Genomic DNA, 27,597 nt, shown 5'->3' on the forward strand with positions numbered 1-27,597 from the left:
CTGTTCACTTGTCTCAAGGAGTAAAGGCCCGTTCACACCAAAAACTATAACTATAAAGATAATGATAAAAATATAGTTCTAAAAATCGTTCTAAATATAAAAGAATAGCACTGTCCACACCACAGCTAACGATAATGATACAGAGAACAATATAATTGGGAGCACATTCAGAACAATTTTTTTCCAGCTGTTGAATAATAAAACACTGACAGCCAATCAGAATCCATTCTAAATTAAATCGCGCATTTAAAATGGCAGACGACATTGTGGAGAAGTTAATCGGCAAGGTCCAGAAAAATCCACCAATGTTTGACAAGTCAAACCCCCTTTAAAGAAAATGGATATGGAAAACAATCAAAACAGTCATACCCTCGGAATAAATGGTGAGAAGTATTAACGATGAGATCATTATGCCAGGCTAGCAAACAGTGTAACAAAATTACCTCAGGTATCCAGCGCTAGTTTCGACAACTTTGTCTATCTTCCTTTGAAGTTGCAGTAAAAAAGATTAAGTGTTGTTTTTATTCCACTATATTGACTTTGTCAGCTCAATTGACTGTTAGATTAGATCGATTACACTAGCTATTCACTCGAAACATTGCATGCTGAGGACATCTGCTGGTTAAAGCCAATGTAAATGCAGCAAGAACAGCAAAACCATGTTGTACACACTTTGAAACCGAAGTACATGAACTCAGAATAAACACACCTTAATGAATGGAAAGCAAATTTACACCCCCCTCCCCCCAATCCTTGACTCAAAAATCTTAATATGATCTGAACCGTTTTGTTGCACCATTATAATTTGCCTTCATTTAGCAAAACTCCCACATCAATAAATGAGACAAAGAAAGATGTTTTATCTAGGCTCGTTCTGTTGTGTTTTAGATGGTCGATAAAAATGATCTCTTTACCCTCGTCATCAGCATCGCCTCAACCCAGGTCACATGTAGCTCTGCTATCTCATCCTCATGTCACAGTCGGTTACAGTCAGTTATGTCTGTGAGTCAGATACAACACATTCCTCTGGCAGTGTGAACTCTTTGATTATTCCCCTTCAGTACCTGGAAAGGCACCTTCACAAGATTTACAGCCTAAGAATTTCAATCACAAGAGATGTTTTTCTCTTAAAGATTGGCAGCGTTCTCATTCTGTAGCCCTGTTTTCAGAGTATTTCTTTTTTCTTCCTATGTGGCTTCCAGAGACCATTAGGCTCAGACGGGGAAGCACTTTGCAACTGAGGTTATGTAAACTGTGCAAGAAATTCATGAATCAGATGTTCTAGTAAAGAGACTGATCACCTTCATTTTGAGGAGGGAGTTCTTTTGTTTTAACTGGTAACATTTTATTCGATGGTTCTGTTTGCATTTTGAACAGCAAGGAACTCATGCTGAGCTGAGATGCATGATGGGATACATGCTGTGGTTCACATGGAATCAAATTAGGATCTGTCTCAGTCTTTTATCTGTAATGACTCAGCTTCTTCAACTCTGCCTGGAGGCTGGGAGCAGATCAGAACTGATCTGTGGAGCATTTGTTGTTGAACTTATACTGTGGTGCTTCCCAAGACCTGCCTGCTAGTTATGCAACGCAGGCCTGCATTATTGATATTTCCTTGGATATAAGATATTGTGGAGCTAAAAGGACAGTCTGCTTCTATTTCTGTTTGGAAAGGCACTCATATGGTTGTAAACGTGATGGTGTGGAAAGGTCCTCAACCATATGTTGAGGCAAGGATGTTATGTAATTTTGGTACTGATGTAGACCATTTCTATGAAATGTTCCTTCTCCAGCCATGTGGATGATGGGGTCTTGAAAGCAGTCTGGGATGAATAATAAATGTACAGCTGTTACCGGAAACAGCTGCACTGTTTTAATGACCACTAGTATACTATTTATTGTATATTTAATCAAAATTTTCTAATTGTGATTATGATTACAGATGCCACGATTTCATAATCGTTCAAAGCTGCGATTACAAAAAAAAATATCCACTTACATTGTTATGCGTGCTTAAGACGTGTGTTTAGAGCATGTTATGTTGTGAAAGGCGAATCACGACTACTTCAGAGTGTAAAGGTCCAATCCAGCACAAAAGGAGCTACCAGTGACGTAAGTGTACACTGATTGGTCGAACGCATGCAAAACACCAGCACCCACCATTTTTAAAAAGCCATGTACACAGCCTATACTCCACGAACTAACTATACAAACATGAAAAACAGTGATAGATGGACCTCTCAACCTCTAAGAGCAGACCAAGCGAAACATGATTATGTATTTCTGCTCAGCTAGCAACATTGTGCATCAACCGCACAGCAAAAGATAATACTTTTTCATATACTGTCTACTTTCTTTGTATAACAGTTATATCTAATAACGTATTAGACAGGACTGTTAAACAGATCGTAAACTAATGAAGACGGAAAATGCAAGCACTGTGTGCTCAGGCTCTGGCTGAGCTGTTCTCAGCTCCGCCAAAATAAAAGTCACAACAGCAAACGTGTTTACGACGCTTTAACGTTCTTACTGATGTTGTGAATGCAACCAGGAAAATTGCCATAGGGGAATATTAGTTCTCGGGGAACCACACTGGTGGCTAGTTCCTATAACTAAGTTCCTAGAACAACATGGTGCGAAAGCCCTTATTATTATTATTATTATTATTATTATTATTATTACATGCATATGTTTACTTTTTTATTATTTAAAGAAGAAACCAAACCAATGTATAGTTGATATTTGAGACTTAATGCTATAGAAAAGCAATACGAAATTTTCAGGAAGAGTGTTTTCAGCTTGTTTTTTATTTGGCATGGCATGCAGTTGCTTCAAAAAATGGTATAAAGCAATTCAAAACATCATTTGATGTAATTGTGATAATCGTAATTAATAATCACAATTACAATTTTAAGGGAATAATTGACAATTATGATTTTTGTCATCGTTCAGCCCTAATTGTAGCAAATGAGTGCAAAGACACACAAAAAATTGTATTTGTTTTGAATGTTGGTCTGAACTCTGTATATGAATATAAGGAGGTCACATTCTTCAATAGTTTGTGTACTTTTAATAGCTCTGTATGAATGGAACAGTTTGACTTTTTCACCAAGCACGCCTTGCCATCATTTTATTTTCACACAAGATAAACTAATTAAAGTGAGGTGCATGATTGACTAAGTCAGGTTTCTTAGGGGACGTTTACATGAAACCTGTTCTTGCATTTAAAAACGGCTAGATAGAATGCAGTGGAATAGAACAAAACACTGTAAAAATGGAATGACTTTTAACTTGAGGAATAGTTACAAAATAACATTAAAATAAATAAACACTAAATAAAGCATTGAAAATGATCAAAACTAAACTAAAAACAAATAAATATTCTATATTTGATGTATATTAGTATAATTATATATTTTAAATATGTTAAAATAGTTATAACTTGAATTCAAAATATGTCAGATTCAACTTCAATAATTAACTAGTTGGTTGTTGAATGAATAATGAACTGCCATGACCCATCCTGAAATCAAAGTAGACGTGGATATTTTAATTTAGTGTGTGCATGTAATCAATAAAGACATAATTGCAGAGAAATTACTTAAATATAATGAATATGTATCCATTGTCATATATCTGTGATAATTAGCAATTAACATCTTCCTTTTGGACAAGGAAAATTAGGGTCTTGAGTGATTTCCTAGTGTTTTCCTAGACAGTTTAGGGGCAGTTGCCCTTTATTTTTCTTCCCTAGAGACTTTTTTGTTTTAATACAACAACGCTGAAGAACCAATAATATATAAAGGGGCTAAATACAGAAATGTTTACTTGCTAAATGACAAATGAGATAAATGACACCCAGCAATCTCTACATTTCTCTCTTCCCCCATTTAGATGCACTTCTTTGAAATAGGAGCTCAATACATGACAAGCACCTGTGCATCAGTGCACAGCTATGTAATTTCCTGCTGACCTTCAGTGTTATCCTCCTTGTTAGTCATAGAGAAGCATGCTGAACGAGTGTTTTAGATTCAGGGATTGAGTGCATCGTTTCTGTTTTATCATTAGAGAGTAGGCCATTTGTAAGGTCTAGTTAAAGTCCCATGAGCACTAACTGGCATTCAGTATAGAGTAAGTCATTTCATCATAGGCCAGAATAGAGAATGTGATCATCCTAGTTCAGTACCTTGATTCATCTTTAGTACTTCCTCAAAGTCATGTTTCTGCTGCAAGTGGCAAACCACTTCCCTTAAGACCTGCAAAACAACCTGCTCCAGCTGCACTTATACAGATGCATCACCACTCACCGCTTCTTGTTTGCTCATTTCTTGGTTAACACTTCTTGACCTAATTGTGCTTTTATAATTGGCTTTAAACGTCTCAAGCTTTGTGACACTTAAACAGTTTCACCGGGAGATCGAGATTGAATGGTAAACATTTATGGCCACAGCTTCTTCAACCGATGATTTACTGAAAGTAAAAGTTAAAATTTGTGTTACATATGGGTGAAGAGTGGGGAAATTCCCTGAGCATTCCTTGTGCATTTCCTGTATTCCGAACCTAAAAGGCACACATTATTTTCTTAAAAAGAAACCTGAAAGTTTGAACTCATTGACTATGGAACAGTGTTTTTTTTTGTATTATTTATATACTATTATATTATTTAGTAGTGGTTAAAGGTGCCATTGAATTGAAAATTGAATTTATCTTGGCATAGTTGAATAACAAGAGTTCAGTATATGGAAATGACATACAGTGAGTCTCAAACACCATTGTTTCCTCCTTCTTATGTAAATCTCATTTGTTTAAAAGACCTCCGAAGAACAGGTGAATCTCAACATAACACCGACTGTTATGTAACAGTCGGGGTCATAAATATGTACGCCCCACAATATTTGCATATGCCAGCTCATGTTCAAGGCATTACACAAGGGCAGCCAGTATTAACGTCTGGATCTGTGCACAGCTGAATCATCAGACTAGGTAAGCAAGCAAGGACAATAGCGAAAAATGGTAGATGGAGCGATAATAACTGACATGATCCATGATATCATGATATTTTTAGTGATGTTTGTAAATTGTCTTTCTAAATGTTTCATTAGCATGTTGCTAATGTACTGTTAAATGTGGTTAAAGTTACCACCGTTTATTACTGTATTCACGGAGACAAGAGCCGTCGCTATTTTCATTTTTAAACACTTGCAGTCTGTATAATGCATAAACACATCTTCATTCTTTATAAATCTCTCCAACAGTGTGTAATGTTAGCTTTAGCCACGGAGCACTATCAAACTCATTCAGAATCAAATGTAAACATCCAAATAAATACTACACTTAGACATGCTGCACGATGAACACTTTGTAAAGATCCATTTTGAGGGTTATATTAGCTGTGTGAACTTTGTTTATGCAATGACAGAGTCGAGAGCTCGGGAGGGGGCGGAGAGCGCAAGCATTTAAATTTCTAATTATGCCTCAAAATAGGCAGTTAAAAAAATTAATTAAAAAAAATCTATGGGGTATTTTGAGCTGCAATTTCACAGACACATTCAGAGGACACCTTAGACTTATATTACATCTTGTAAAAAAGGTTCGATGGCACCTTTAAATGGATCGTTGTTGATCCATGATCCGTACGGACCAAGCCAAGGACCAAGGAACAATTGCAAGTTTCACTGCAATAGAGTAAAAGGTTATAATTTGCACGTGTTTTGTCTTGCTAGTTTACACATTAAATAGATATAAATCCATTCCAGTGCTAGAAGAAGCAAAAGAGGATTTAATTCGGTGTCGCACGCCACGCTGTTATTGGTTACAAGGCTCTCGCACACACACACACACACACAGAGAGAGAGACGCATTTCAGATAGCTCGCAAATTCCAAATTGATTTCTCTTTCGCGTCCTCAATGCACTTGGATGGACACATATGTCATTCAAACTACCCCTCTCGGCAAGTATTCTCATAAATCGGTTACGTCTTAATTGAACGAGGTAAAAATTTGGATGTGTATCTATCGGATGTGTGTCTTACTCTTAAAGTGACAGCAACCTATAAATACCTGCAGATGTCTGTCATGTAAATCAAACAACAAAACATAGCTTTAACAAAGAGAAATCTATATTAAATTTATCCAGTGAACAGTGTTATTTTATATTTCATTATTAAATTTCTGTACATGAAAATTAATACTACAGTTATTTGTAACATACTTTGTAACATACTTTGTATGTTGTATTTATCTATGCTTGTTATTGGTGTACAGTATTTGTTCTTTTTACAGTCTGTTCACTTGTCTTTAATAATGTAGTTAAAGTGGGCTAAGTAATAAATGCAAAGTCCCCCCCCCCCATTTTTTTTTTTTGTGCTGATCCGAAAAATGAGCCGATCCGTGACTTAATTACCATGATATGATCCGAACCATGAGTTTTGTGATCCGTTGAACCACTATTATTTAGTAATATTTTGAATGAGCTTTTATTTTTATATTTTTATATTTAATTTTAATTATACTTATCTTATGTGCTTTTGTCATTTTTTTTATTTATATTTAGCTTTAATTTTATTTGTTTCATTTTTTGATAATGATAATGATAATCTACACTCAAAAAGTTGTATACGAACATTTACATTTCAGTTTTTGTATTTAATTATATAACTATTATGTTTTTACTCTATTTTGTTATTGAAGTATAAACTTAAATACATTTAAACTGTGGCTGTCATATCTTGTTTTCATGACAAATTTATTCAAACATACATCATATAAAACATAGGTTAAGTAAAAAAAAAAAAAAATAGATCATATTAGTGCATATATTTAGCAAAAAATTCCTCCCTAGAATTATTTATACCAAGTTATGGCTCCTGAGGTAAATGCAATGTTACATGACATATTTTTTCACAAAATATTTGATGTCTTTCTGTGGTTGAAACACTGATTTCAATAAGTTGTACTGCATCTTTCAACATATTCTGATGATTTTTTTAAATCTTTATTTTAGTGCTTTAACTGGTAGTAAAGTTGAAGGGATGATTGGTTCATGTGTGCTCCTCGCTACCACTTGAAATATTTAGGCAGATACCAACTGAAATATGTCATGCCACATTAAAAAGCATCAAAACAACATTATTTTATTGTTTGAATTTTGTGAATAATTAAATTAATTAAATTAAATTGAATTCGAAAACGTATATTTTTAAGAAGTGCTACTGTCAACCCAGCCCTAAATGCAACATTTTTGTTTGGTTTTCATTTAAAAAAATTTTACTCTTCATATATTGTTTTATTTTATTTCAGCTATATTTAAAAATTAAAAATAATTTTTAATAGTTTTAGATTTAGTTAATAATAACAACAAATTATTTAATAGTAGTAATAATAATAATTATTATTAATATGCAAATACATTTTTTGCAAATTATTTACACTAAATTATTGAATCTGCTGACCTACTTTCTGGCTAAGGCTAATCTTAATAGAGGCTTGGGTTTCATAAAACTCTGTAAAAAAGCCTGTTATACTGTACATAAAAAAGGATAATGATGCTTTGTATTTGTGTTTATGAGCTCATGCTGGGGGAAAGATGGCTGTTGCTCATTTTCATCTCAAAGGGTAACATCTGTGGTTGTCCTCTAAAGAAATTATGCAAGCTCCAATTGGATGAACAGACCAAAAGGATGGGCAGTTTTTTTGTTCTTGAGCACAAAAACACATACACGCTCACACAAGGGCTCTCCCTCTCCCTCTCTTTTTCTCCCTATTTATCTCTCCATCACACACAATTCTTAGTGCAGTGTTTGCATAGATCAGTCTCCCTAATGCTAGTGAGGCCATCTGGAGATTTTACATACTGGAAGTTTCTCAGGACGTCCCTCTGACAGAAAACATTATGAGAGGCTTATTATTACCCCTATAAACTTACTATCCTCCTATGTGTGTGTGTGTGTTTCCTCCAGTTTCACAGTTTAACACACCAGTATTCAAATGAACTGAGCAATCGCTCCAGTATTTATTAAACCAGTATTTTATTCAAACCAAACCTGCCATCAAATCACTGCTGGATCTTTTAGGGTGGAAAAGAGGAAGTCTGCTGGACTTTGAGCTAGTAAACCATGCAAGATTGTGAGTGTGCTTGTGTAGCATTGTATCCTGTTGCATAATCATTTGCACACCAAAAACAATAAATGACAAAGCCTTTGTGCTTTGGTTCTGAAAATACTACCCACTTTTGTGGCACAGTGTCCAGTGATTAAGTAATCCACAGTCACAGCAAATGAACTGTCTTGAGCATCTAATGGGCAGTGCCATATAAATGTGTATGGCACTGCCCATTTGCTGTCCTAGATTTTATTATTTGTTTAATTTAATAATGCTTTAATGGTGCTTGTAACGTAAACATGAACCCAATAAAAAAAAATATGTGACCAGCGATTTACTGTTAGCAAACATCCCAGCGCTGCCCATGCTGCTGAGAGAAGTATTTAGATCATCAGTGTTTAGAAAGCACATCTCCGTTTCCTTGAGAGTAGAAAAATGAAGCCAAAATATCGCAGAAACTCTGATTGCTGATTACGTCATTTGGAGCCCAAAGCTGTGGAGTAGTGATCCTGAGGTGGAGCCAACATATCACACTCCCGCTCCCGCAGATCAATCACAAGCACAGCTGTCAATCATGACGTTACACCCCATTTTTATAGCATCAAATAACGGACTAAAACCAAATTAATTGAAAAAAACTAACACTTTAACATACGTCTGCGTGGTAAGAACTACCTAAAACAATAGAAACCATCTTTGAAAAAAATAAATAAATAAAGTGTAATTACTGTAAAAACCGGCAACACTTTACAATGAGGTTCCATTTGTTAACATTAACTACATTAGTTAGTACGAACTAACTGTAACGATGTGGTAAGCATGCATAAAGCAGAAAAAGAATCAGACAGTCTTTAATTATAATTCAAAATATGTAGAAGAACTCAGGAAAGAATGCAAACCACATAAATCATATAACCGACAAGGGACTGGGGTGTTTAAATACAAAACAAACATGATGACTGACAGGTGATAATTATATGTAACCATAGAAACAAATGAGGAGATGATCAGTAACCAAGGAAACCGGAACTAAACAGAGCAGGACAACAGGAACCAAGGGAACAGAACAGAATATCAACATAGAACTGACAATGTAAAATACTTGTAAAGCATTTATTAATCTTCGTTAATGTTAATTTCAACATTTACTAATGCAAAAAGAGGGAGCATTCTTAACCCAATCCTATAATATTGACTGGATTGATTTTAATAACTTGAATGTACTTTAAGTGTGCACCAAGCATTAGGAAAAAAAGTATCGGATCGGGACTCATTATCGGCATATACTCAGTATTCAATGACTCGCATCGGATCCGTAATATTGTGTATCCCTAAAGTAAAAGACTATGACCAGAAACACAGCTGAATTACAAGGAACTTGCTTGTATGAAAAGCTGGATAAAATTGGGTTGTTTTTTGGTTTGACAAATAGTGGTATATTTGGTGAACTGGTCTATCGTTGAACATTTTAAATCAAAAGGATGGTTTGGAGTTGACAGCGCTTGAGAGAGGGTAAAAATGACAGTTTAAAACTGAAAGTTTTACCTGAGTGTGCGTGTGGGAGGAAATGATGCAGCTGTAAATGAGAGGTGTGTGGGAAGAGGAAAGGAGACACTGATGTGTTATAGAGGTGATCAGTTCTGGATCATGTGGAGCTTGGTTTGTTAACTCACTCTCTCTCTCGCTCTCTCTGTGTGGGAAGTTTAACTAGAGATACAGAAGATCTAAGGAGGTTTCAGGCTACTCACCTGCTTAATTCCTTAATGTCATTATACTGTATATGTGTGAGAGAGAGAGAGAGAGAGAGAGAGAGAGAGCTTGTCAGTGTAAGAGGAGAAGGACTATGGGTTTGAGGTTTGGCAGTCAGGCAGAAAGTGAAAACTGGGAAACTAGGTTTGCCCTTTTACGGTCTCCAGTCTCTGCTCTCCTCCTGACTCAGTGCCTGTGGAAAAAGAGTCATCTAAAACAAACACGCTCATTTTTTTCTTCACTCTTTCTCTCTCTCTGTCATAGATATTTGAAAAGCATGGCTTTGTTTTGACCACACTCGTCACTGAAGCAAAATAGCTCATAATTTCAAGCAGCAGGCATAAAATTCAAGGTGGCTTTGGTTTCATACTTTGAAAGTGGCCTGTTTATTGCCAGGGTCTCAGACAAGAACCCCTCTGTAGATGGTAAGGCTTGACCCAACGTATGACGTAGGCGTAATTTAAGCGGAAAAGAGGAACTATGTCATACAGGATGTCAGAGGTCATCCTTTTAGCCAGAACTCGACTTTCCCGTGAACGGGCAGTTGCAGGAAGCCAGTGCTTACAGTTTATAAAAGTTTTAAATATGGATATTTTTCTTTAAAAAAATCCCACAATTGATTTAGAAGGCATTTATTAACCCACTGGAGTCGGAGGGATTACATTTATAATGGATGCATTTTGTCAATATGGCATAGTGGGTATTTTGTTCCCATAGCATCAAGTCATGATGCAGTGTAGAGTTCCACTTCGAAAGAGAGCGTCTCAGGTAGTGTTGCCAAGTTTGTAGTTTTCCCGGGAAACTGGGCTACATTTAAGTTGTTACCATGGGTAAAAAAAATTTCCTGAGGGTTGATTTCCACCCCCATAAGTATGATTTCGGTGCTCCAACACCCCCAAAACACTCCCCAGACATACAAACTGGAGAATTTCAGCCACCTGTTAGAAGAAAAACACATTGGGCTATTTTTGGGCTACTTTTGACTGGCCACTGGGCTACTTTTGTTGCACAGACCTGGCAACCCTGGTCTCAGGTTACAACTGTAACCATGGTTCCCTGAGAAGGGGAAGGAGACATTACCTTACTTCCATGTTGCCTTACTTCCAACATGCCTGGACATCTTCCTTCAGACAACTGAAGTTGATGACGTTCTCTCTATATGCCCTTATAGACCCTGCCGCAGTGTCTGTGACATCACCTGACCACGGTAGACAATCAAAGACTGGCATGTAGCACACTTGCTTCAGACACCAGCTCACGAGGAGCGTTCCCGTTGCGCAAACTCATGACGCAGTGTCTCGTTTCCCTTCTCAGGGAACCATGGTTACAGTCATAAACTGAGATGATAACCATATTCATCCTCACAGTCACGCAGAGCAGAAGCACAACCAAAACAATGTTCTTCTGGAAAATGCATGCAATTTAGGCCAAAAGTTACCTTTATTTAATTGACAAGTGTCATGTTTGTAATTTTTATTTATATGTAGACTATAGCTTCTTACCCTTAAATCAAATTACACTTGTGATTTTTAACATCAATTACTGCTGTAGTTATTCAGAAACAGCAATAATTTAATGTTATTTGTGTAATTTACTTTTCATTTTATTAGTCTAACAACAGCCCCTCCCTAAATAAATAAAACTTCTTACCAGCCTTGGGTTGCTGCTGCTGTAGAGGCTGCCGCACATGCTAGAGAGTAGAGAGTGCAACCCTTACCCCTTGGAATGCACACTTTCGTGACATAATGCTACTTTGACTGTCGGGCAGAAGTCTGCTGTGGAGCTTGCAGGCTTGCAAAAGTGCACTCGTGAGCACCCTTCTGAAACCTAAAATTACTATTGGGACACCTTACGGGCTTGTGGACACCCGCATGTGGTGGCAATTGTAAGTCCACAAGACTACAAGTGCATATTAAGTGTGCCATTTGGGACAGGGCCACCATTGATGGGTAACGCAAACTGGTCGCACCCTTTCACAAGTTAAAGACAGTAATCCAAAACAGTGAAACTAATCATCATACATGCTAAAAGTTCACTTCAAGAATGACCACACAGCTGACGTGATCTTATCGCAACACATTTGAGTTATCCCAGGTGCATATTCTACATGTTATCTACATGGCATATCTGCATAATTTTTTCATATCGGGCTGATGCCGATTATTACATTTTAAACCTTTTATGGCTGATTCTGATGTCGAGCCAATTAGGGCTGAAACGATTAGTCGACATTATCGACAACGTCGACAATAAAAAATTGTCGACAAATATTTTTGTTGTCGAATAGTCTCTTGATCTCATACGACCTATTTGAAGGGCCTGCAATAACGCGGTGTAACCAGTGGGGCGCTGTAGCGCAATACTGTAATGCAGCCCTCCCGGATCCAATCCAATAAAAGAAGTCAGCACTTTGGAGAGCATAGTGCAAACGAAGTCGAACCCGTGAAATGTGGGAGATTAATACAGCATAAACATAACAAACATAACGTTTAGCATTACTACAGAATACTGTCATGCAGGGCCACCAACTCTCATTCAGACTCACTGTTCTCACGCCACACGTTCATTTTCTCACACAGTGAAAGATGGATCGCAGAGCAAAGAGGACACAGACAATGCACCGACAGATCAGGTTACTTTTGATATGAAACTAAGTCTAAGCTTTTAAATTCAGTCAATATTACTACGGGATTCAAACAATACTTGTGGTGTGGTGACGCTGTTTAACGTTGTGTGGCAGATCGCTGTAACACCTCGGTTCAAGCGGCATGTGAACCTATTCCTCTCTATTACAGCGCGAAATAAACATGAATGAACATCAAAAATATATCACTAGTATCACACAAAATCTAACATTTACCTCAGGAAAGCCATTCAATGACCATAAACTCGATAGTTTGTGTGTGTGTGTATATATATATATATATATAATATGATATATAATATAATATGTGTGTGTATGTATGTTGTTGTTTCATTTTTCAAAAAAAACCCCCACATAATTACATTATATTTTTTTAACTTGAAGAATATTGGTCTATTCAGTTGGCTTGAAAATTATTAAAAATACACTTTTAAAAGCTGAAGTGATTTCCTTGTTTTATTTACTAGTTAAAGTAACTTACAGTATAACTCAATATTTTAACTAATTGCTAAAGTAGAATAATCGAACAAAGCTTACTGATTAATCAGTGCAATAATCGATGATTAGTCGATTAATCGTTCTAATAATCGATTATCAAAATAATCGTTTGTTGCAGCCCTAGAGCCAATAATATTCTCTAATATAAACATTTATCTATGCATACACTGTGGAGCACATCAAATATGGTTAATGGCAGCTCAACTGTACTTGCTTGATGCGTGTGAATAAACCTCATTGGCTCTCAACAAGTGTGCTGCACACGTCCTGAAAAGTGAAGGCAAAACATTTTGATCACCCCCTGATGGCATAAACCGAATCGAATGGGACACAAGCCAAACTAAAAAATCCAATTATACTTCAAATCATTTTTTTTCAGAACATGGTTTCTGTCATTTTTGGTAGTTGTTATCACGCCGATGTTAAATAGGTTTGTTTTAATTATTATTTAGTGCTATAAAAACGGAATGTAACAGTTGTGCGTGTGATTAAGTCTGCTGAAGTATGGACGTGACCTTGATACCACGGCTCCACCTCAGGATCACTACTGCGCAGACTCTGGCTCCAAATAACATAATCAGCAAAGACTGTTTCTGGGATATTTTGGCTTCATTTTTCTACAGTGAAAAGAAGTTGAAACATGTCATTCATCTTTTTTACAGTCTATGCTTCCCACGCATCAAGAAAGTTATTTTGAGCTTTTGTTTACCATATTTGATGTGCTTAATATATGTGTGGTGATTCATGTTTATGTGTGAATAAAAGTTAAAATTAAAAATGTTCATCATATCAAGTGATCATGTCTCTTTAGAAGATTTCGATTAAAGCAACCGATTCATATGGATTACTTTTACGATCTCTTTATGACCTTTTGAAGCGTCAGTTTTGGTGGAATGGGCTTTCAGTAGAGGGACAGCTTTCATTAAAAATATCTTTATTTGTGTTTGAAAAAAGGAAAAAAAAAAGTTGTTTGTATGGTTTTGGAACAACACGAGGGTAAGTAAATGATGACATAATTTTCATTTTTGGTGAATTAACCCTTTAATTAAAGCCTGCTGCTGTCACCTCAGGTGGATTTGAACAAACAAGGAAATATTTCTGGCCATTTAAGTCAGTTTAGGGCAACCAGCTGCGTCTTATACCAAGTTCCTGTCTGTTACACATGAGAAATGCTGTAACCAGCAAGAGAGAAGTGAAAAGAGCTTTCACTTCAACTCTCTTTGCCCTCTGCAACACACTCAGAGAAAGCATATACTCAAACCAGTGCCTGGTGAAGCATTTCTTGCTGTTTGAAATGACAATGGACTCCTACAGTATTGCATGCTTGCTTGGAGGAATCTGTTAGAATTTGTGTGCCGTTTTCAGCAGGGCATATGAAGAAAAAGTGTGTCAGGTAGTCTGTTGGGATTATCTGAAAAAGCTCTCCCTGTCTCCCTGTTCCAGTTCATGTGACTCATAAATCTGGTGGGGTCTCCAGGCCCTATATATGGCACTCAATGTTGGTGTTAATGTGTCTTTCTGATCCACCGAGATTAAGAACAAGAAGTTTCAGTTCAGATACAGCCAAGGTAGTCAAGCAATGTCTGTTTGTAACTGCTGTGTTCTTTCAAATAACTGCAACTGTAAACATTCATCTTCATAAATGGATGATCAAGCAGCCTTTCCTTTCATATAGCACTAGATCATGATTAAAGGTACACTTAAGATTGGTCACACTGTGAGAGATACAGTACTGTACTGTAGGAAGTACTATATCTGTACCTTAAAATGATACAAATTAAGATATTTTTGATGAAATCTGAGAGGTATCTAACTCGTCCATATTCAGCAATTTAACCCTCACTTTCAGGGTGTTTTCATCATTAAAATAGTCGAGCAACGAGAAAAATAACTACTTTATTCAACAGTATCTTCTCTTGTGTCACACGGTTTACGTCCAGCACTTCCAAAAGAGGAAAAAAGGCCTAAAATTATGGCCAAAGTTTGACCAGAAACTAATATTTTATTTTTGTGTGGTGAGACTCTTGTGAAGAAACATCATAAGAAAACTTTCTAATTCTAAGGAAGCATTACATTGTTTGCATTTTTCAGATGTGCATAAAAGTCCTCATGCCCAGAAGCAATCAATATCTTGGTTATTAGTGCATTAATAAAAATGTTTTCCTAGGTTTGTGTAGGGGCTGTAAGGCTATTGAGCACAAAATCTTATATAATGCATGATAAGAGGAATCATCTCTCATGTGGCAGAGACACTTCTGTTTCTAAACAACATGCTACCTTTCTTGTAAAAAGGTCCATTGTCTGTTGTTGGCTGTTCTTAAGAAGGTACAAATGTGCTTATGCTAGTCTAAAGTTAGTCTGTGCATCTCTGGAGTTAAAAAATATTACTTTTAGGGATGCACCGAAATGAAAATTCTGGGCCGACACTGGAAATTCAGGATGCATTTGGCCGAAAACCGAAAATAAATTAAATAATTAATCAAACCTCTTTAATAATCAAAACTCAAATAGCTAAAACTATGTTGTACAAACATGTAAATTGCATATAAGGCAGTTTTATATCAACTTCTTGTTTTCATAATTCCTTGTGGCTTTTGCAGAAGCTGCAGAGATGGGTCATTGAGGTTATGTCAATAGCAACTGAAAGTTTGCAGCCCACTAGCTTTAATAATCTCCCACAGCAGGTCTTGTTTTCTTATATTTCAGCAGCAATGAGAGAACAATCCCACATAGAGTGACAATACCACAAAACGCCATCTCCATGGAGACAGCCAGCTGAGCAGATTTTCTGTCATATTTCTGTAAATTGTATAAGTAAAATTTTTGATGTTTAACAAAAGACCATTAAAACAATTTGCAAAGACAAGTACTTAACATCTTTTGTCATGGTTTCTTATATACAGAAAGGATAGTAAATAATGATGGAAAGTAGTGAGATGATGAATTGAAGAGCGGAATCTCTCCTCCTCATGTTCTCGTGTAAAAGGCACAGACACATGCTTGCAGCTCAACATGCATTAAACAAGCTGGCATACTGCAGCATACTGCATCCAAACACACACATTCATTATTCACACACTGTACCATTATCACTGATGTTTGTGCAATCTGTGGTTGAACTTCAGACATTTGTGTGAGAGAACACACTGTGGGGTTCTTAAGTCTGAATCCACTTGTGCTTCTATTTAACAGTTTTCTTAATTGAATACAACATCTTTCAATATAAATTGTTTCCAGCATCACAATTTTAGGGAAACATTGATAAATGTGCATGAACTTCAATAAATTCTTAATTTCTTAAATTTGGTATTTGGTATGTTCTGCTTTTGCTTTAAGGGGTGGTTGATTATGATTTCACTTTAACTTTAGTTAGCGTGTAACGTTGCTGTTTGAGCATAAACAACGTCTGCGAAGTTACAACTCTCAAAGTTCAATGCAAAGGGAGAATTCAAATAATTTTTCAAAAAAATTTAAAGAATTCAGTGTTTAAGGACTACAACAAACGGCTGGTAGAGACTACAATGAGCTTCTTTTCTGGTTAGTGACATCTCTAACCCTAAAATTTACATAAACCCCGCCCCCGAGAACACACGACAAGGGGGTGAGGGCATGTTGGGCTGCTTTAGAGAAGAGGAAGAGCTGTTGTAGTAGAGTGTTGTTGCCAGATTTCCCCCTACTCTTATGTAAGAGTATGGTGAAGCCCCTCCCATGACTGGTGACAAACTGCCCTATTAGCATAGATCCCGCCCTGAGAGAGCCACTGCAGTTTTCCATTTCTGTTTACTCGCTGTAACAGCTGGAGATATACAATGTCTATTTACACCAGACTGCTTCACAAACGTCAATTCAACGCTGGATTTGCACAAAAGATTAACATGACAACTACATAAATGTATCCACTAACCGTTCAAAAACGTCCAGTTTCATTCTAAAAGTTGTAACTTCTTCCTGAGTCTCTCCATCAGTGTCGACTCCGGTTTGAACAATGTAAGGCTGAACACCGTTACTGACAATCCTCATTTTGGCTGCGTGAGATTCTCCAGCTTTGTTGTTGTTGAGCTGTTAAAGCTCCGCCCTCTTCTGGAAAAGGGTCAGGGAGCAGCAGCTCATTTGCATTTAAAGGGACACACACAAAAACGGCGTGTTTCTGCTCACACCCAAATAGGGGCAAATTTGACAAGCTATAATAAATGATCTGTGGGGTATTTTGAGCTGAAAATTCACAGACACATTCTGGAGACACCAGAGATGTATATTACATCTAAAAGGGGCATAATAGGTCCCCTTTAATAATGCAGCACTTGAGCTAAAATGCAGTGAAATGGGAAATGTAGTAAAATGCACGTTTTTCTTCATTTACCTTATGGCCTTTCTTTGTTTAAAAAATGTATATATGTCCATTTCTACAGGAAATAAATCCCAGATATAAAATGTAGTGGATTTATAAACAGAAGATTTGATGCATCTGTGTGCGTGTGTGTTCACTTTAACATCAGCTCCTCTTGTTCTTGTTTGACTCATAGAGGATGATGTGGGCAGGCGAGGTTCTGTTCATCAGCCATGTCTGTTAACATTATGAAGTTATCTATATGCCTACTAGAGGCACAAATGATTCATAAAAGGCCTCTCAAATGCTTTAAAAATCTGGATGGATAAGCTGATATACAGTATAGAACAGTAAAGGCATATTGCCCTATATAGTCTAATAGCTAATGGTCACTTTTAAAACTGTCTTCAGTAAACCCAAGAATCTGGTCCTCTACTAAATAATTCTAAGAGTCTACTCTATAGTCCTCTCTTTCGTATCTATTAGATTTAAAAGTGCATATTCAGGAAAAGAGAAAAGCAGTGGTGATTTCTTCATTTCGAAATAACGAGAAACAATATGTTTTTATTGAATGTAGCGGAGTAAAAATTACTATGCTTTAAAATGTAGTGAAGTAAAAGTTTCCCAAAATAATAATGATAAAGTACAGATACCTGAAAAATTTATGTAAGTACAGTAAAAAAAGTAGGTTTCTCATATATATGTATACATAATATATCCAGCGCAATGAAGCCCGCAATTGTCCCTGTAATTGTCCTTTACAAACTTTATGGAAGTTTAGATACTTGTTCGAGAGTGTACCCTCCAGTAGTGCCCATACAACCCACTACAATGCCAGTAAATCACTTGCATATGCGACCAAATTTCACGAGGGTAAAAAATGTATTTAATCAGCCGGTGGCTAGTAAATTGTATGATTACAGTCACCTTTAATTGAGTTTAGAGGCAAAAAATAAGTTTAGGCCAGATATAATTTCATTGCCCACAGAGCTTTTCCAAAGACTATAGAAGACGTTTCACTCCTATTACTTGTGAATGGAATAAACTGCAACATGCAATATGACGGAATACGTCCCTCCTTCTAAGTAAAAGAGCCAATCTGATTAATAAAGCAATTGCGTCACGGCAGCTGCCGTTAGAAGCTCCAGTTCCCATAGACACCTGAGACTCGCGCTTATGACTGCACATGCGCATTGGCTGGTCTAGCCTGAAAAATAAGCTTTTTTAATGGTAATTTAACATAAGAAACAACATTTATGGGACAGCTCATGTCAGCTTTTGTAGCTGATTTGATGTTATTACACAACACTACTTACAACTAATAGTGAAAAGCTGTTTTGCGTTTTGGCCCTTCATTTACATGACAACAGTGTTTTGGTGGCCTGAAAACACAAACTTTTGAAAAAGGGGAAGTTTTTGAAAACAATACTGCTATCATCTCCATGTAAACTGCAAAAATGTGAATCTGTGAAAACGGTAACGGTATGCACATGCGTATTACGTGTTTAGTCTATCCACTTTATTTTTCAGCGTGGAAATAAGGTGTTTTCTGTGAATGTGCAAGACTTCCGATTTATTAGCCATTATGGGGAAATAACGAGAAGAATATCAAAGTGCAGTAAACTGGAAAAATACTAAAAAATAAGGTGGATAGGCATGCACGTTTGGCACGAGATGAGTGCATTGTAAAAGAATGTGTATGCGCATAGTGTGTATTTACAAAGTGACATCGCCAACTGCTTGTCTGACATGCGTATACATCGTTTTTAGTCATTTTTGTGGATCCGTGTGAACGGGGATAGTTTTGATAACGTTGTCATTTTTAGTACAACCGTTGTTGTGTAAACGTACCCTTAATTGTAAGTTCGACAAACCGTTTTTGAGATTTCAGGATTTCCCCATTCAAATAGATAGGACTTGGTCTTGGATGCCCAAAATAGCTGCCGGGAACCATTGTAAATATGGCCGCCAAGTAAAACGACTTTCTTTGAAAGGGACTTTGGTTTTTCCCTTTATCATGAAAGTTTATCTTTTGCATGCGTTTTTAAGCCTTGCCAATTTAAACATTCAAGTGAAAGATAACTTGTGCGCACTGTGTGTGAGAAGTTTTGTGCGTGCAAACTGCACATCTGAAGCATGCGCGAGCTCGCTTTCACGTCTTGCGTTTGAACATACAATTTCACAAAATTACCTCAAAATGTCCATCTTGTCAAGTATCCTAGTAAACATATGGCCAGATTTACTAACAGCTTGCACCAGCACAATCCCTCTTTTGGCGTTAAAAAACTACTGTCGGGATTTACTAAAGACACGCTGTGCAAAATTAGCACTGAAAAGGCGTGGACTGAGTTGTTTTTGCAGCTGACCTTATTGCATATGCATTTGTAGGCGTTTCCCTTTCAGACGCAAAATTTATGGGAGGAGAGTATTTAAATGAGTCACGCAATGCAATTTACTAATGTTTGCGCTAGTCAATTTACTGGTATTTGAACCATTATTTAACGCCCAAAAAAGCAGGTCTTAACCCATTTTGCAACCTGGCTGCAATTGTTGCTGCTAGGAGGAGACGCTGCAGAGAACAGAGAGCGCGTGGTGGAAGGGAGAAAATATTTTCCACTTGTATTAATTTCTTTGGAATGCCAGAGGAAGACGTTATCCGTATATTACTTGTAACAAGTTGCGCCTGTATCGACCTGCACCTGATGAGCATCAGCTCTGCTTATTTGCGACCCAACGCTAAATTGCACTGCTCTTGGTAGATTGTGTTGGTCATTATGTAAATAATTTGACTGCGTCTGTCTTCTTTAATTTGCGCGTCAGTGGTAGATCATGCGCAAAACTTGCCACTCCCATCGGTGCATTTGTGGAATTGTGCTTTCACGCTAATTTTCCCCGTTTAGTAAATCTGGCCCATTGTCTGTTATATCTTAAGTGAGTGAAAGAAAAAATGTGTAACGCTATCAGTATATTTGATCAGTGCGTTAGCTCTTAAAGTGACAGCAGCCTAATATTCCTGCTGCTGTCTGTGTTTTTAATGTTAATCAAATAACAGACTTGCTGCAAAAAAAAAATCACTCAATGCTCTTGACTGAATAACTTTTGTAACTTTATAAATTAAATAGATGAAATATAAAGTGAAGACTATGCAGTATTATTTTACATTTGATTACTTTATTCAATTTCTGTACCTAATCTACATCTAACTACTGTTAGATCTACCTGAAAAACCTGAAAAGCACTGTCTATTTAATTTGCACCTTTGTTCTATTGTCATTTATTGCTTGTAGTTTGATTCGTTGTTATTGGTGACTCGAGCTTCACTGTGTCCGTAGAGGGTTGCTATGATCCTTGAAGTACTCCAAAGTTTCTGTTTCCACCAAATCTGGAAAAATCTTATTTGTCTTTCTCTCTCTCAGATAACAGAGGAGGAAACGGCCACACAGGATTGTGCCTGGCTGTGTGTGGGTTTCCACCACTCCTGTTACTCTAGCATCAACACACACAAATATCCTGCCACAATGCAGCGGAGGGAACGGCCATGGTCGGTGTACAGGGCGAATACATTGGAGCTTTCTTCCGAGATGCTTGGACTAGCATTGGAAGGTATACAGTAGTACCCATGAACTTGTGTTTTGATGTTCTCTTGTATTACATTTTACTTTACATGTGAATTATATCAGGTCTTGCTCTTTCTCCTCTTTGCAGGAAACAGTCAAGATCCAGATGAGCCAGTACTGGAGTTCAGTCTTGGTCAGTCTTGGTTTCTTTTTTACAGTCACACACTCAAAATTTTCTAAAGCAGCAGAAACGGCACCAGAAATGACCTGTTCTCCATTATCCAAGGCTGCTGGGGATATAAGGCTTCAGCTGACTATCAGCTCTGATCTTTAGACTGTAAATGACACTGAACAGGAGTGTAAATATTTCTGTGTCCTACTGTATGCTTACGTGAAGTTAACCGCTAAAGAAGCTTCGTTTGGATAAAGTGACTGCCTCTATCTCTCATCAGTTATAAATAAAGTCTTTTAACTGTGGAGGTCTGATTATATCTCAGAGAATCAGCAAGTCTTAGCAAATAACACTTGAGGTACACTGTAGCTCATTCATATATACAGTGCTTCTTGTGGAAAATCTTTACACTGCTATGACACTCAGCTTGAATGCATTTGTATGTGGTTTTATAGTCTGCAGTGAGCTGACAACACCGTCCCTGGACCGAAAACCCAACTGTTTTGTTGCTGTGAGCTGTACCACACCTCCTCAGGCTTTCTGGACCAAGCATGCACAGACAGAGATCATTGAGGTGAGATGGACACAAATGGTCCTGTTTTATTGTCAGCCCAGGTGAACGCTCTTACCCAAAACCTAAACTATTCCCACCTGGTGTTAACATCTGTCTCGCACGATCTGATCACAAGTGGTCAGCCGAGACAGATGAAGTTAACACCTGGTTTACAACTCTGAATTTTGTTTCAGTGACCAAAAAACTGTTTAGACCCCTTTTATATCTGTAATTTAGTAAGGTTAGGGCAGAGAATCAAGATATTTTCCTGATTCGATTTGACACGCTGGTTGCACATAGTGACGGGCGTTATAAGATCGCTGATACATGATATTATCACGTGCATGAGTGCAATAGTTTACTTATTTGATCATTAATTTACTTATTTACTTGCTTCGTTTTATTATCGCAGGAAATGAGAATCTTTTTCTATCATTTTTGTGGAAAAAAAGAAAAATGTCATGTTGCATAGAAATATTTTACCAAAAGGCAAGCATGTGAATATCATGCATGCAATTTGCAAACTTTGCAGGAGAGTTATGCCAGTGATGGAGTATTAAACCACAGTCAATTATTCCCTAAAAGTAAAAGCGAACACAAAAACTGACCGAGCTTTTGGTATCTGTTGCTGCTGTAACAGCGCATCAGTTCTTTCAGACATAAGAGCTGAATGTACCTCAATGCTGATAATAATATATCTTAATTTATTGGCTTAATATTTCTCTTGTGGACCATGTTTTTTTAAGTCTGTTTGAAGCTGCTTTTGATTTTCTTCAATGACTGATCATTGTGCTGTATTCGGACCTAAAGACTGTTATTAAGACTATATAATTTTAGTAAAAAATATTATTAATAATAATAAATTTTAATTGTATTGTTATTAGTGTCATTAAAATGTTTTGTTAATGTGCTATGGAAACAAAACAAATTCATTTTCGCCTTGGTTTAAACAACAACTATATAAAAATAATGTAACAAGCACTTTTGACATTTTGTGAATAGTCTGTTATAAAAACGTTTTCATTGAGTCCTCAATCCTGATATGCACGTGTCAGTGTTGCAAGTGATGTTATGTGGTGATGTCGTTATTAAATTAGGGAACGCAAATTAATTTCAGGTGCTGATAATAATTTGATAATAATACTAGCCTGATAATAATAACAACAATGTTAGTATTAATAATAATAATAATAATAATAATTTAATATACATTAATGGGTAAACAAGCCAATTATCGTCTTCATTAGGGTTGTCAAAAGTCACTACTGAAATTTTAAAAATGTGACAATACCAGCATTTCCCTCTAGCATTTTGAGCGCTGTGGAGCAGATTCTTAAACGCCTCTGATTGGCCGTTGTCTTCATGCACTCAACAGATATGTCTGTGATTGGCTACAATGATCAATGCTTCAAAAACATGTTGTAAATAGACATCTTTGATACTCTTCACCAAGCACTTACACAGATACACACAGGAATGTTTGAAAGCAGGTGTCTATCAGCAGATCCCTAATATATCCGCTCATAGACGCCTGCTTTCAAACGCTCCCGTGTATATCTGTATAAGCGCTCAAAGATGTCTATTCAGCATCAAAGATGTCTGTTTACAACATGTTGATCATTTTAGCCAGTCACAGACATATCTGTTGAGCATGTGAACACAACGGCCAATCAGAGGTGTTTAAGAATCCGCTCAACAGTGCTCAAAATGCTAGGGGTAAATGCTGGTATCGTCACATTTTTAAAATTTCAGTACTGACTTGCTGTACTTTTGACTTGATATTGTCAAAAGCATCGGCCATATCTCTGACTATCGTCAATACACAACACTATCTTCTATCGGCACAACCTTAGTTGCACAGCATGTTGTTGTGTGCAGTCTGTGTGGACAACTCAATAGAAAGTCATGTTTTTTGCTATTATTTTATGGTACACTAGCTTATGTTCATTTTGGACTACAAACTTGGCTAAAATATTATCTCATTTGCCCTGGGGCTGTAGAGGAAACTAGGCATAGAATAAAAGATTTGTTGTGTAATTTTAAGAATGATGAAGTTCAAACGAAGGTCACAATTAATCAGAAAATCTATATTTGTACCCAGCTTTAGTATTGACACATGTCATTTATGCAACAATGTGGACTGGTTTGGATGACTAACCAAAGCAAATGGTTTGACCTCTGTTTTGCAGGGTACAAATAATCCCATGTTCCTCAGCAGTGTGGCTTTCTTCCAAGACTCCTACATTAACCAGCACACACAGGTCAAGCTCTGTGTGTATGATGTAAAAGATCGCTCACAAGGAACGGTGAGATGCACACCACGCAGGGCTCTGATATGAAAAACAGCTCAGGCTATGCTGCTTTGTCTTTTTAATACTTTTTTCTCTCTTTCTAGATGTACCTTCTTGGCTCAGCGATGTTCCCAGTGAAGGACCTTCTGCAGGAAAAGAACCACAGACTTAACTTACCTCTCAGGTGAGCCCACCCATCTTTGTTTGAAGTCAAGATAATGTGTCTCCTAGAACAGTCTGGTTCATTGCTGCATATGCAGTTTGAATGAATCGACATCTGCTGTCCTTTTTCCTCAGGTCAGCAGAAAACAAGCATGTGGGTAGTATTACAGTCATTGCCTGGCAGCTAGAGGAGAAGAGAGATCAGCATACACCAATTAAACAACTGCAGGACACCATCAATGGCAGGGTGAGCATGACTATGCCCCAGTGACCCAACTAACAGCATGTTTGTTTACTAGTTTTACTTATTCTGACGAGAGTGTTTTCATTCTTTGATGTGCCGTTGCTGCAGACAGTCCTCCCCGTGGATGAGAGTCTGACAGAATCTGTGGGAGTCCGAGTGAAATATGCCTCTCTGTGGAAAGACTCCTTTCTTCGATCCGGTAAGAATTTCAGCTACTAGAAGAATGGCTTGTTTTTCACACTCTATGAATTATTCATTGTGGCGGAAATTAGGGATGTCATGGTGAGTACATTTTTACACCTGTAAATAAACTTGCGGCAACACCAGGGTGGTATACGATACCACCGGAGGGAGGGGTGGACGCTCAGGATCTGTTGCGCAATAAATCCTCCACCGTCGTCTTGTCCTTCATCTATCCTTACATTCGTCACGTGATTAGTCAAATCTCAGTCCTGCTGCGACTCTGCAGCTCGTGCTGTATGGAGCAGAGCAGACGTTTTCAGTTTAAAATTGTAGTGTCTGTTATCCAACTGAACTAAACGAGAAAACAGCACTTGCAAGTTGAGCTGCGTCGACCCGACACAATCTCGCCTCATGTTCACGTTCACGCGAGAGTGACAAAATGCTTTACGGTAATTCAAAAACAATGTATATATTATGACTTTATAAGACAATTTCCAAAATTACCCACCTCCATCGAGATTTCTTGTACTGTATTTGCAAAACTACTGTGCTGGTGAGTGTTGTAGTCGTTGTAGTCCAGAGCTGCGCGAGTTCCGCTTTAATATATTGTTTGTATACTAGTGTAGGTAGAAACAATACTTAGAATGAGTTCTACACTATCTATCAAGTCAATCCCTGAATATTCATTTCAAATCATTTTAACTAAACAGATCATATTCATTAAAGGTGCCCTAGATTATGTTTTTATACGATGTAATATAAGTCTAAGGTGTCCCCTGAATGTGTCTGTGAAGTTTCAGATCAAAATACCCCATAGATTTTTTTTATTAATTTTTTTAACTGCCTATTTTGGGGCATCATTATAAACGCGCCGATTTTATGCTGCGGCCCCTTTAAATCCCGTGCTCTCCGCCCACAGAGCTCTCGCTTGCCTTAAACAGTGCTTTAACAAAGTTTACACAGCTAATATAACCCTCAAAATGGATCTTTACAAAGTGTTCGTCATGCATGCGGCATGCATGTGTCGGATTATGTGAGTATTGTATACTGTTATATTGTTTACTTCTGATTTTGAATGAGTTTGATAGTGCTCCGTGGCTAACGGCTAATGCTACACTGCTTGGAGAGATTTATAAAGAATGAAGTTGTGTTTATGAATTATACAGACTGCAAGTGTTTAAAAATGAAAATAGCGAAGGCTCTCTTGTCTCCGTGAATACAGTTAATAACCGATGGTAACTTTAACCACATTTAACAGTACATTAGCAACATGCTAACGAAACATTTAGAAAGACAGTTTACAAATTTCACTAAAAATATCATGTTATCATGGATCATGTCAGTTATTATTGCTCCATCTGCCATTTTTCGCTATTGTTCTTGCTTGCTTACCTAGTCTGATGATTTGGTTGTGCACATCCAGACGTTAATACTGGCTGCCCTTGTCTAATGCCTTTCATAATGTTGGAAACGTGGGCTGGCATATGCAAATATTGGGGGCGTACACCCCGACTGTTACGTAACAGTCAGTGTTATGTTGAGATTCGCCTGTTCTTCGGAGGTCTTTTAAACAAATGAGATTTATATAAGAAGGAGGAAACAATGGAGTTTGAGACTCACTGTATGTCATTTCCATGTACTGAACTCTTGTTATTTAACTATGCCAAGATAAATTCAATTTTTCATTCGAGGGCACCTTTAATATTAATTTAGAATATAGGCAATCCTTATATTACTGTAATTGTCTAGACTGGCAATATGTTTAATCTGTCCTATATTAAACCATCCCTTTTATATTTTAAAAAAATAACAGAACATGAATCTATTAATTTGGCACTTCTATAATTCAAAGTGACTACTGCTGCACTGTAAAAATTGTTATTACAACTTTTGGCAAATCTTTTGTCAAATCAGCTTAGGTTCACAAACATTGTTCATATAAACATAATAGTTTGAGTTTCTGTTGAATAAACTAATCTCCCTCTTTGTATCAACTCAAATTTTTAGTTTAAATGAACTCAAAATTTTAAGGCAACCAGGTAAGGACTACTTTAAGTTAAACCAACAAATAATTTTTACAGTGTGATTGTGTCTTTGATAATTTCTGTGCATGATGTTAATCTAATGCCACATCCACAATAATAATTTTAATGTAAAAATTACATTTTCCAATGAAAATAACATTTTCTGAAGTGTCTTCACATTCCATTTTCGCTGAAGGAAAACAATAGTGTGATGAGGGGTGAACGCTGCAAAAACTTTACAGTCTCGTATCACTCCCACATCACATTATGTTATCATACACTCGGCACAATGCAATGCCAGGCAAAACGCAAGTGTTTTTTGCTACAGTAGTTTCAGCCCTACGCAGTTATCATTTTCACATCCTGCGCTACATTGTTTAAATAGCAAATGCACTCGTGCCCATCTGTTCCCCATGGGCATGCTGGTCTGAAAACGAGGTGTGTTCAGGCGCATTGTTGGCGTGTTGCTATTTTGAGGAACTGAAAATGACTGTTCCATTGACCAACAGAAACCTGCTCTAAAGTCGATGCCGCAGTATTTTTTATTTTATTTTTTTTTTAAATTTAAAGAGCACGTTAATAGTATGCGCCTATAGGCGCACATACACTCTGCACATGTTTGCAGCAGCACACAAACATGCTAAATATTAAAAATAAAAGGATTACAATGTAAAAGTTTATTATTGTGTACATAAATATAAAATTGCTTTGGTGGAATCCGGCTTGTTCCGTAGATGGTCTGCTCACGCGCTTTAACCTCATGCACGAGCACATCCGTTTCCTCACTAGAGAAAGCATTCAGTTTTTCCGCTTGCACATTCCACCATGTAAATAGCAAATCTGCCGTGGCGCGAGCGGCTGATTGGTTTATTGGTTATTGATTGGTTTATGACTCATTAGGAGAATAGGGACAACCATTTTAGACCATGCGCCATTGTTAAACTAGCAAAAGTGGATTCGGACATGCTCTAGGTGCACCTGAGCTGTGCTCTCCAGACCATGTGCTTAGATCGTTAATATAGGGCCCATAATGACAATCTATTGACCGAGGAACACGCTGAATAAAAGACGGGCTGCCATTTTCATATAAGG

The 27,597-nt window shown here is 37.2% G+C and overlaps 1 protein-coding gene across 8 annotated transcripts in view; it reads left to right on the forward strand.

Annotated features, from left to right (window-relative positions):
• The window catches only part of inpp4ab (inositol polyphosphate-4-phosphatase type I Ab), a 67,190-nt gene that overhangs the window by 2,079 nt on the left and 37,514 nt on the right, over positions 1–27,597 (forward strand). For all 8 annotated transcript variants that reach the window (XM_048200534.1, XM_048200537.1, XM_048200538.1 and 5 more), the window contains exons 2-8: positions 20,736–20,922; positions 21,025–21,069; positions 21,504–21,622; positions 23,791–23,907; positions 23,997–24,076; positions 24,190–24,301; positions 24,407–24,497. In XM_048200534.1, the coding sequence (XP_048056491.1) occupies positions 20,838–20,922; positions 21,025–21,069; positions 21,504–21,622; positions 23,791–23,907; positions 23,997–24,076; positions 24,190–24,301; positions 24,407–24,497 (649 nt within the window). In that variant the 5' untranslated portion in view covers positions 20,736–20,837. The remainder of the gene's footprint in view (positions 1–20,735; positions 20,923–21,024; positions 21,070–21,503; positions 21,623–23,790; positions 23,908–23,996; positions 24,077–24,189; positions 24,302–24,406; positions 24,498–27,597) is intronic.

This window comes from Megalobrama amblycephala, linkage group LG8, assembly GCF_018812025.1.
Source record: "Megalobrama amblycephala isolate DHTTF-2021 linkage group LG8, ASM1881202v1, whole genome shotgun sequence".
Taxonomy (NCBI): Eukaryota; Metazoa; Chordata; class Actinopteri; order Cypriniformes; family Xenocyprididae; genus Megalobrama; species Megalobrama amblycephala.